The sequence below is a fragment of the Musa acuminata genome, chromosome BXJ1-8 (genome assembly GCF_036884655.1).
Source record: "Musa acuminata AAA Group cultivar baxijiao chromosome BXJ1-8, Cavendish_Baxijiao_AAA, whole genome shotgun sequence".
NCBI classification, from domain to species: Eukaryota; Viridiplantae; Streptophyta; class Magnoliopsida; order Zingiberales; family Musaceae; genus Musa; species Musa acuminata.
The window spans coordinates 17,288,183-17,300,631 of record NC_088334.1 but is presented as its reverse complement, the minus strand read 5'-3'; the positions used below and the strand labels follow the sequence as shown (position 1 = coordinate 17,300,631).

At 40.3% G+C, this 12,449-nt stretch overlaps 1 protein-coding gene across 1 annotated transcript; it reads right to left on the bottom strand.

Annotated features, from left to right (window-relative positions):
• Positions 1-2,373: 2,373 nt before the first annotated feature.
• On the bottom strand, positions 2,374-3,477 carry LOC135680304 (uncharacterized mitochondrial protein AtMg00860-like). The gene is made up of 2 exons (XM_065194186.1): positions 3,255-3,477; positions 2,374-2,888 (listed from the first exon to the last, which is right to left on the bottom strand). Exons 1-2 carry the CDS (start codon positions 3,475-3,477, stop codon positions 2,374-2,376), a joined length of 738 nt encoding a protein of 245 aa, XP_065050258.1.
• Between the last annotated feature and the right edge of the window lie 8,972 nt (positions 3,478-12,449).

The window sequence follows — 12,449 nt, the reverse complement described above, 5'->3', positions numbered from 1 at the left end:
CGACACACAAAAACGGAGTCATTTTGGGGCTTTTTGGCCCAGCGTGGTGAGCGGTCGCACTACGCACTATAACCTGTTCGAACATATATTTTTATATGTAAAAATACATAAAACTAAGGCAAAATTGGCTGCCATGTCTTTGTTCAAGAATGCAAAAGAGACGAACGGTTTGTTGAACGAAGTTGTTGTGAGTACGCGACAACTGTTCATGACATTCTTCCCCACTTAAATTATCGATGCCCTCATCGACGCATGTTGGTAGTTGTTGATGATTGCTTCTTCATATCGTAGAGCATCTTAGGGCTCCCAACTAACTTTAGTTTGGGAAAACTTTCGTCACTTCACCAAGTACTCAGTCTGCTCAACTCCATTGGGTAGCGTTATCTTGTGATCCGCCAAAATGGTTTCAACTCGCTTCTCGTAAAAGGCTCTGGTGGGGGGTGGTTGAGTTGAAACACTTCAAGAAGCATCTTACGGATCTGAGTGGTAGGCTTTCAAGTTGTTGGCATAAAAAACATTGTGAATTTTAAGCCATACCGGCAGTTGTAACCTATAGGAGACATTGCTCACCCTACTGATAATTAGGAAGGGCCCTTCATACTTGCGCACCAATCCTTTGTGTACTTTGTTCCTAAATAATTAGAGTAAGACTAGTTGGAGATTCACCAATAGCCAATCACCGACTTTGAACTCTTGCAGTCGCCTTCCCAAGTCAGCCCACTTCTTCATCTTTTTGGTTGCCTTCTCCAAGTAAGCCCGCATGATATCTGCATTTCGGTGCCATTCTTTTGCAAAATGATATGCTGATGGACTACTCTCAGTGTACCCGATAGCCAAGGTGTGAGGAGTCGACGGTTATTGTCCTGTAATGATATCGAAGGGGCTCTTATTGAATACAGAGCTTCGTTGCAAGTTGTAGGAGAATTGGGCTATGTCCAACAGCTTCACCCAATCTCGTTGATTGGCACTCACATAGTGCCGAAGGTATTGCTCAAGGAGCGAGTTTATCCTTTCAGTTTGGCTATTCGTCTAGGGGTGGAGGCTTGTGAAGAAGTATAACTTAGACCCCAATAATTTGAATAGCTCGGTCCAGAATCATCCCAGGAACCGAGTATCTCGATCACTAATGATATTGTGCGGAACTCTCCAATACTTCACCATATTCTTCATCATTAGCTTGGCCACCTTCTCAACTGAACAGTGTAGGGGTGCAATAATGAAAGTTGCATACTTTGAAAATTAATCGACTATCACGAGTATCGATCCGAGTCCCCCAACTGTCGACAAACTTGATATAAAGTCTAAGGAAATGCTCTCCCACGACCTTTTTGGTACAGGCAACGACTCCAAAAGTCCCATTGGCTTCCGTTGCTCCACCTTGTCTTGTTGGCAAGTGATGCATATTCGAACATATTCCTCAATATCAGTCCCCATCTTTGGCCAGTAGAAGGCCCTCTCCATGAGAGCCAAGGTTCTATGAATACCTGGATGTCCAGCCCAAAGGGAATCATGACACTCTCTTAAGAGCTGATGCCTTAAATTATCCACTCGACAGATATAAACCATATTCCCTTTTATGTAAACAAGTTACTCCTAGACCCAAAATCATCGTACCTTACCTTCTTTGATGAGCTACATCAGGGTTACTGCTTGGGGATCATTATACAGTCCATCCTTGATCTTGGAAAGGAAGTTGGAGTACAACTGACTTGCTTGGCCTCTGCCCTCCAATAGTATAGCATTCACTCGCTCTACTTTTTGGCTCAATGCATCAGCCACGTGATAAGACCCTAAAGTCTTATCATAAAAAAGAAGAGAAAATCGTAAAAAAGAAGAAGAGAAAGGGGATGATCACTTCGAGGGGATCGGCCTCCTTGATCGCTTCGAGGGGATGGGCCCTCCTTGATCGCTTCGAGGGGATCGGCCTCCTAGGGTTTGTCAAAAGATAAAAATAGTATTTTTTGTAGATGATCGAAAAGAAGCAGTTACATCCCTATTTATAGAGTTCTGACTTTAGCTAAACTAAACAGACTTAATAAATACGCAGAAAATAAAAAGAAAGCACAAAAAATAAAAGGAAAAATAAACGGATCCTAACACCACGACATTTGCTTTTTCAAGCTTGTACTCCATTGCCATATCAAACTCAGTCAGGAAGTCCTGCCATCATGCTTTCTTTAGAGAGAGTTTATTCCGAGTTTGGAAATAACTCAAAGCAATCTTGTCTATCCTCAGTATAAATCACGATCCAAGAAGGTAGTGCCGCCAAACTCGTAGACAATGGACCACCGCTGTCATCTCCTTCTCATGCACCGGATATCGCTGCTCAGTCTCATTGAGCTTACAACTCTCGTAGGCCACTAGATGACCCTCCTATATGAGTACTCCCCCAATAGCAAAGTATGAAGTATCTATATAGACTTCGAAGGGCTCCCCATAATCCAATAATTTGAGCACCGGTTCTACCAACACAGTAGTAGCCTTTAGATCTTGGAATGCAGCTTCACATTTGTCAGACCACCTCCAAGGTTGCTCCTTCTTCAGCAACTCCGTTAGTAGAGTTGCATGCTTCGGATACCCTACTATAAAGCATCGATAGTAGTTGACGAAACCAAGGTAGGATCTCAGCTCTGGCACCTTCTTTGGAGTTTGCCATTCTGCAACAGCTTGCACCTTCGATTTGTCCATCCGAATGGAACCATCACTGATTCGATACCCCAAGAATAATATATCCATTTGAGTAAAGTAGCACTTCTCCCTTTTCATGAATAAAGTGTTCTCCCTGAGAACCTTAAAAATTGTCCGAAGGTGCTCGACATGCTCCTCGAGCATTTGGCTATAGACGACGATATTGTCCAAGTAGACAACCATGAACTTATTAAGATACTCTTTGAATAGTTAGTTCATAAGAGTGTAGAATGTAGTCGGAGTGTTGGTTAAGCCAAAAGGCATCACCAAGAACTCAAACGCTCTATACCTGGTCACGTAGGTAGTATTCACTTCATCGCCTTCAACAATGCGCACTTGCTAGTACCCCAACCGGAGGTCGAGTTTTGAGAAATATTTGGCTTTGCCCAATTGGTTGATCAAGTCCGCAATGTGCAGGATGGGATACTTGTTCTTCACTGTCACTTTATTGAGGGCTCGATAATCGACACATAGATGGAGGCTCCCATCTTGTTTCTTTTGGAAGAGAATTGGAGCTCCGAATAGTGCTTTAGAACTACGGATGAGACCACCGCTTATCAGTTCACCTAACTGCTTTTTGAGCTCTACCAACTCTGGAGGGGGCATGCGGTAGGGTGGTCTCACTGGAGACTTCACTCTTAGCTCTAGCTCGATATGATGATCCACGCTTCTGCATGGTGGCAAAGTCTTCGACAACTTGGGTGACATAACATCTATGAACTCCTTCAAGACATTTGACACCACAGTAGGTTCATGAATGGCCTTCTTGTCAAGTGGCTCAAGCTTCATAGTAGTCACGAATATTAATTCATATTTTCGTACCCCTTTCTTTAGTTGTAATGCCGATATCTATTGGGGGTCCTTGGTTCCTCTCCGAGAGATGGGAACCACACAGGGCTCGTCACCTCCCATCATACATAGGGAGTTTAGGAATGACATTGACACCAACTTCATCACATGCATAAACTCTATTCCAAGAATCACTTGGAAGTCATCCAATGGCACCACCATCATGTTCATGCTCTCGCTTCACGTTCCGATCTTGATGGGAACTCCCTTTGCTAACCCAGAGATTCGCTTGGCCTTTGAGTTCACCACCTTCATTTGACTTGGATTCTTCTTCAAGATCAGCCCAAGTCACTTTGCTTCTCGATCGGCAATAAAGTTATGGGTAGCGCCCGTGTCCACCATTGCATGGGTCATTTGGCCATTGAGCTTAATGTCTACATACATCAGCTCGCAACTTCTTACTTTTTATGGCCCAGCCTTCATGTTCTCCCCCACTTGACTCTGCATAGTGTTCAACAAATGTATTGCTCCCATCTGGGGTCCTTGCAACTCCTCATCATCGTTGCCGGATTCTGAACTACTCGAACTAAGAGCGACATCCTTATCCTTGTCCAATCTAGGGGGATGGATATAAGCTGTTAAAGCATTATGTGCCTATTTCTGTGGGCACTCTCTTATGATGTATGGCCCTCCACATAAGAAGCATCTATCAAGTTTTGGAGCCTTGCCTTTTGAGCTTGGCCCTTTATGGGAACTCTTCTTCCTTTATTCGCCCTCGAGCTCCTTCCCTCAAGAATATTTTGGAGAGCGATTTCCTGAAGATTGTTTCCTTTTTCTTGGGTCCTCAGAGGAAACAAAGTCGGTAAGACTTTTTGTGGCAGTAATTCCCCTGATCACATCGGTGGCATTCCTTTGATGTAGTTCTTGTTGAGCCCATGGCTTCAGACCATCGAGAAAGCTGAATAACTTATCCTTTTCGGACATGTCCTGTATGTCCAACATTAGTGCTAAAAATTGCTTCACATAGTCTCGAATGGAAGTACTTTGGCGAAGTTATCACAACTTTCTTCTTGCGATGAACTCTATGTTCTCTAATAGGAACTGAGTTCTCAACTCCCGCTTCAAGTCCTCCCATGTATCCACTCGACACCAACCTTGTTGGATCTCCTCCCAACAGGTTTGCCACCAAAGTTTTGCATCTCCGTTCAGATACATGGTTGCTATAAAAACTTTAGTTTCTTCAGAAATAGGCCTCGCAGCTCGAAAGTATTGTTCCATATCGAATAGGAAATTCTCGAGCTCTTTAGCATCTCGGGCACCTCCATAATAATGTGGCTCGAGTGCCCTCAATTTTTGTGGCAGTGCAACACGGGTGTTACTTCCTCCCGCATTCAGTGTTGATTTGGGATTCAACTTCTTCTTGCAAGCTCTCTACCCCAACAAGCCTTCGTTGGCTATGGTATAGTTCCTCCAAGCTCGCTTCAAGAACATCCAAGCAGGTTTCCACCACTGTGAGTCTCTCCTTATGGCTCTTCTTCCTGATTAGTGCTCCAAATTGTGCCTCCTCTACTCATAGAGAGTAGCCAACTTCTCACTCATCATATTCGCTACCATGCTCCTCCTGAGTGCCTCCAATAGCATAAGAGCAAGTATGCACTTGCAGCCCCACTACGGTTGCTTGGGGTAAGGGTTTGGCTTGCCCAATCTTGCTTGATTCGCTACGATGCTTTGCCATGGTGAAATTGTAAAGTTCATTCGCTGCATGCTCAAATTGCTTACTCACTTTGATACCATAATGTCATGGGCCTAGCTAGAATTTCCTAAGTCGTGAGCCACCCTTGCGGCCAAGACGTGAACTTAGCTTGAGTTGCTTAAGTCACGAAGTACCCTTGTGCCAACTTCTCGGACTTAGCTAGGATTGCCTAAGTCAGAAGGCGCCCTTGTGACATACATGTCTGTAAAGGGTCAACCTAGTTGCAACCTCGTACAGGTCTTGAAGGACCTATAAAATAGAAAGTTGATTAGATTGAAAACGAGTAACGGACAAGTCTCGACGTCTCGCAAAGAGGGAAGCTTTACAAGCAATTCAACAAGCACCTTATGTACATAGGAGAAAAGAGAGGAAGGAGGAAAATAAGGACTTTAGAAGGTAGAACGAACAGTTGCAAGTCCATAAACAATTGCTCATTGAGTGCCGGGCGCGAAGGCAAGTTCCCGTCAAGTTAACGTGCGAAATTCTGAAGAGTTTTTCAATGCCCGACAATATACCGAAGCCCCATGTAGCCCTGTGCCACCTAGGGGGTTCTAGGGTGCTTCGATGGCTGATGTTTTGGGTGTTGTAGTGGGCTATAGAAAACAGCCCATGGCACACAAAAATAGAGCCATTTTGGGGCTTTTTGGCTCGACGTGGTGAGCAATCGCATTGTGTGTTGCAACCTATTCGGACATATATTTTTACAAGAAAAAACATACAAAATTAAGGCAAAATAGGCTGCCATGTCTTTGTTTAAGTATACAAAAGCAACTAATGATTCGTTGAATGAAGTTGTTGTGAGTGTGCGACGACTGTTCGTGGCAGGACGTAGGTCACGATGACTGAACCACTATAAACCTGGTGTGCTCTATTCTTTATTGTTTATCTTTATTGCTTACTAATTTTGTTGCTCACTCCACCTTGCACTTACTTTAAGCCAAGCATACTCGATATTGGTTTTCATCGAACAAGAATTTTTAAATCGGTGAAAGTTTTTCAAAAGCACTAATTCACCCCTCTCTTCGTGCTGATTTCAATCTTAATAGTTGGTATTAGATCCAAATTTCTCTTTATTTGATTTAACACCTAAGAGAGATGACTTTTACTAGCAATCAAGAGGGTCACTCTATTACTTATACTCATATGTTAAATGAGATGGACTACACGTATTGAAAAACACGAAAGATAATTTTCTTACTTTCTATGAATTTTGATTTATAGAATATCATTGAAAGTGGTTTTCAAAAGTCTTTCAAACTAATGAACGAATAGAATGATTTAGAGAAGAAGACTTTTCTTTGAATGCTAAAGTGATGAACGCTTTGTTTTGTACTTTAGACAAAAAATATATTTAATAATATCTCTATATGCGAAACTGCACATGATATTTGAAACACACTCGAAGTTATATATGAAGGCATAAGTAGAGTTAAAGAGTCGATTGTTAGTAAAAACTATAAATTGTTAAAAATGGATCATGCTTCTCTTGCTAGCAAATTTAAAAAATTAAAAAATATGCATGATAATTGCATGTTAACTCTTTGCACTAAGTGTGAAGAATTAGATTCACTTAAGAAAGAAAATATTTTACTACAAAAAACATTAGAAACTTTTAAAATTGATAATAAATATTTTAACATGATCCTGGCTAATAAAGGTCATGTTCAAAGAAAAGTAGGAATTGGCTTTGTGAGTAGCAACACTCAACAAAAGTCGACTATATTTATTAAAGGATCCACATTACATGCTTTCCTTGAAAATAGATATAATTTTTATGGTAGATTCGGATATTATGCCTATAGATGTTCATTTAAAAAATATAGTTCACACACATTAGTCTGAGTTCCTAAAGGAACTATAAATAACTTAATACCAATAGTCAAGATAGGTAGGTCTATTCATGATGGACCCAAAGTTAAATGGGTATATAAAAGTAAACCCCCTTCCTTGTAAATGTGTTTACAATAAAAAACTAAGAGCAAAAGTTATTAGGAACGAGTCGGTACTAAGAGGGGGGGTAAATTAGTGTAGTGGTAACAATCATGGTTCTGAAAATTTCTTTCATTTCATATGATAAAACTGATTTCGGAAATGCTTAACTTTGAAAGCAATAAAAAGTAAAGAGGTTTGCAGTAAGATAAATCGTACAAAAGGAAAGACAAACCGAATTTTTATAGTGGTTTGGTCATCATGACCTACATCCACTCCACCGATTCCTCTTCTGTCGAGGCCACCAGCATCCACTATTGATCTTTCTTTAATAGGCAAAGATTGACTTCCTTCTTTTACCCCTCTTCACCTTTTCATAAGTTTAGGAGACAACCTTTACAAGCACTCACTCCTCTCAAACTATTCTAACACTTAGACTAGAGGAGGATTCTCACAAAAGATTACAATAGTGTTTTTCCCTTTTTAAATTCTCTATGCTTATGTTAGTTAACCAGGGATGAGAAGGATATTTACAGGGTTCAAGTTAATTCAAATTCGGAGCCTTAAAAGGTCTCATCCCAGGTTTCCTAGGTACTGCCGGTACCATCATTGTTCCTGGGCGGTACTACCACCGTAGGATCTGCCACTGGGTGGTACCATCGCTTGATAGGGGTGGTACCACCGCTAGCAGTATTACTGCTAGTGGTACCACCACCCAGATTTCTTGGGGTGTTGTTCTCCTGGCGGTGCCACCATCGGCCAGGGTTTTAACACCCTGGTTGGGCCTTGAATCCGACCCAAACCAGTCCAAGTTCGGGCCTAGTTGGCCCCTAACAAAATTGATGGGATTAGCTCCTAATCCCAACTCTAATTATATGCTAACTATGATTCCTAAGACACATTCTAAGTAAGATAAGTTCGATTTCTTCCGGCGAGCTTCCGGTGATCTTCTAGCGAACTTCTGATGATCTCTCGGCAATGTTCCGACGGACTCCCGGCAAGCTCCTGGACTTCATGACAATCTTCTTGGCAAGTTTTGACGAGCTTCTTTAGCAAGCTCCTGGACTTCTTGGATGGTTCTGGCAGAACTTTCGACGAACATCCAGACTTCTGACGAACTCTTGAACTCCCAACGAAATCACGTTCTTGACTCCGGGACTTCATTTTGATTTATGCCTTGCTATCGTAGTTAATCCTGCATACATAAAAATATACTTTAATCTAGATAATTATTACTAAGCATGAATCATGTCGTCCGACATGTCATTGGTCCATCGACGCTTCATCCGATTCTTCGGCGCATCGTCCTCTCTTGCGGCCTATTACCCAATCGGCCAGTTGACCTCCGCAACTTCGATATCCTTGGTGCAATATCCACTCGTCTTGGCCCTATACCCAAATCCATGGCCCGAAACCTTCTGTCAATATGTCGATCGATCCTTTAGCCCGATGTCCAATCTTCTGACATGTTTTCCTCTAGCCTAACATGATTCTTCCTACTTTAATTGTCTCTCCCTGATCGAAGTATCCTACGTCACTCAGAATGCAGATTAAATCATAAACACTTATCAATTGATTTTATTATTAAAAAATATAAGATTCAATAATCTCCCTATTTTTTATAATGATAACCAATTGATGACAGAGTTAACCTTAACTCCCCTTATCAATATGCCATATTGATAGAACCTTGAATTCAAGCTAAATTCAAGTCATTATAAATTTCATCATGAATATTTGTAACACATCATCATATATAATATGATCATACTTCTCCCCCTTTGTCATCAACAAAAAGGAGAAGTTCCAACTATCAAGTGTTTGAGATATAAGTTCAAATCATTGGATAAAAAACATAAAATCAAGTTTTATCATCATGCAATTTGTAAGCTAAAAAATTTAGCAAATGTTACATCATGCAAGTTATCAAGTTTTAGATATGCAAGGTAGTAAGATAGCAAGTTTACAACATACAAGCTAGCAAAAATTTCGAAAGCAAATCCAAGATAGCTTTCTTGTTGAAGTGTGTAAGCTAACGATTCTTGCTTCCCATTGTAATGTGTAAGTTGCAAGTTTTGTTTCTTAAGATAGGCAAGATGGTGATGTTTAAGATTGCAAGCTCTTTATTCTCTTTTGAGAAATGCCATTTTTGCTTCCTTTACAAAGTGCAAGCTGTTGAATCTCGTAATTTGATAATGAAACCAATGGTAAGTGTTTATGATTTAATATATATTTTGAGTGACATAGGATGCTTTGATCAGGATAAGACAATTAAGGCAGGAAGAATCGTGTTGGGCCGAAAGAAAACATGTCAGAAGATTGGACATCGAGCTGGTGGATCGGTCGATGTATCGACAAAAGGCTTCGGGCCATGGATTCGGGCATCAGGCCAAGAAGAGCAGATATTATGCCAATGATATCGGAGTTGCGGAGTCAACTGGACGATTGGGTAATAGGCCGCAAGAGAGGACGATGCACCGAAGAATCAAACTAAGCGTCAAGGGAGCAATGACATGCCGGACAACATGATTAATGCTTAATATTAATTGTATAGATTGAAGTATATTTTTACATGTGTAAGATTAACTACGATAGCAACGCATGAAGCAAAATGAAGTCCTAGAGTCAAGGACGTGATTTCGTTAGGAGTTCAAGAGTTCGTCGGAAGTCCGGATGTTCGTCGGAAGTTCTAGCAGAACTAATCGAGAAGTCTCAGAGCTTGCCAGATAAGCTCATTGGAACTCGCCAAGAAGATCATCGTGAAGTCCAGGAGCTTACCGGGAGTCCGTCGGAACATTGCTGAGAGATCGTCGGAAGTTCACTAGAAGATCGCCGGAAGCTCGCTAGAAGAAACCAAGGCATAGGAACTTGTTTAGCTTAGCAAATGTCTTAGGAATCGTAGTTAGTACGTAATTGGGTTTGGATTTGGGCCAACCTAAATAAGGGCCAGTTAGGCCCATGTAAGGACTGTGGTGGGCCCAATGAGAGGCCTAAATAGTGCCCTAAGAAGTGGTACCGTCATGGCATAGTCTTCGAGACTATGTTAGACGGTGGTATCGTTAGTCTGGGTGGTGGTACCGCCCAGCACAACCCCCCAAGCAGTGATACCGTCAGACTAGACGGTGGTACCGCCCAGTGCAATGTCAGTGTTAGACTGACACTGGCGATGGTATTGCCCAGTGTAGGCGATGGTATCGCCCATGCCCGAAAAACCCGGGATGAGATGTTTTTACGCTCCAAGTTTGAATCAACTTGAAGCCTATAAATACCCCTCTAATACCTGGTTAAAAGACACAAACACATAGTATTTAAAAGTGAGAAAATGCTGCTACAAACTCTTGAGAAATTCCCTCCTCCACTCTAAGTTTAGAATTTTGTTTAGGAGTATGAGTACTTATAAGGGTTATCTCTTAAACCTGGTTAATGGAGAAGAGGGGTGTAAGAAGGAGGTTGATCTTTGCCTATAAAGGAAGATCGATAGTGGATGCCAGTGGCCTCGACAGAAGAGGAATCGGTGAAGTGTATGTAGGTCACGATGACCGAACCACTCTAAAATCTGGTTTACATTTTATTTTGAGCATTTTATCTATAGTGTAAACCTCTTTAATAGCTTACTATCTTCTATACATTTATGAACATATGTTTCAAGTTAAGCATTTTCGGGTTTGGGTTTTATCATACGAAAGATTTTCTTAAACCGACGTGATTTTATCACTGCACTAATTCACCCCCCCTCTTAGTGCCACTCTTGATCCTAACAAATGAATGATGATTTTTCTCTTGATTATAACTTGTGATATTTTTTATAAATCATCATCTTGATTTCTCAATATTCGATACATGAAATTTTTCTATGAATGAAGATTTTTTCATGCTATGATTCTTCTTGGTGTTCACTAAAAATGATGTATTCAAATTAACCATGATAGGCTACTTGACATCTTGAGAATTTATGACTTGAATTTTATTATGTAAAATTCCTTGTATTCATGAAATTTTTATCTCATCACCAAAATTCTCTTGATATTTTGAATGTGGTGAAATGAAATTATGCATGAAATACAAATGAGAAGTTAATGATCATGCATGATAGGATGTAATGAATTTTGACATTTAGATAACATCATTTGAAAAGCTATGATCATGTTGCCAAAATGATGTATCATGAATGCTTGAATATGCATGAAGTAAGGATACAAATGTAAGGTTTTGAAATTGTGCATATTTCAAGTTGAAACCATAATGATGCACAAACATATTAAAATAAGAATGATTACTTACCTTTGTCATAATCTGAAAATTGATATAAAGGGTGTCCCCTTCTTTTTGACAATGACAAAGGGGGAGATAAAAGATGCTAGCTCGCACAATTCAAGAAGAAAGCAAAAAATTACACTTCTCAAAAGAGAAGAAATTGCTATCTTGAACATCACCAAGAATTGCTAGCTTGAAATCTCAAGAAGATGCAAAAATATGCTATCTTGCACATCGCAAAGAAAAGCAAATATGCCAACTTGCATATCTTTAAAATTGCTAGCTTGTATGTTGTAAAACTTGCATACTAAAACTTGATAGCTTGCATGTTCTAATATGATATAGCACATGCTAAATTTTTGCTACCTTGCATGATGATAAAAATGGAGATTATGTTTATCATGCAATGAGTTGAACTTATATTTCCAAACATTTGAAAGTTACACTTCTCCTTTTTATTGATGATAAAGGGAGAGAAGTATGATCATGTTATGCATGATAATGTGTTACAAATATTCATGATGAAATTTGCAATGACTTGAATTCTGCTTGAATTCAAGGTTCTATCAATATGACATATTGATAGGGGGAGTTTATTTAAACTCTGAAAGTTAAGGTTAACTCTGTTATCAATTAGTTGTCATCATAAAAAAGGGAGAGATTATTGAATCTCGTATTTTGATGATGAAACCAATTGATAAGTGTTTATGATTTAATTTGTGTTTTGAGTGATGTAGGATGCTTCGATCAGGATAAGACAATTAAAGCAAGAAGAATAGTATTGGGCCGGAGGAAAACATGTCACAAGATTGGACGTCAAGCCGGTGGATCGGTTGACGTATCGATAGAAGGCTTCGGGCCATGGATTCGGGCATCAGGCCAAGATAAGCAAATATTACGCTAAGGATATCGGAGTTGCAGAGTCAACTGGCCAATTGGGCAATAGGTAGCATGAGAGGACGATGCATCGAAGAATCGGATGAAGTGTTGAGGGACTAATGACAAGCCGGACAACATGATTAATGCTTAGTATTAA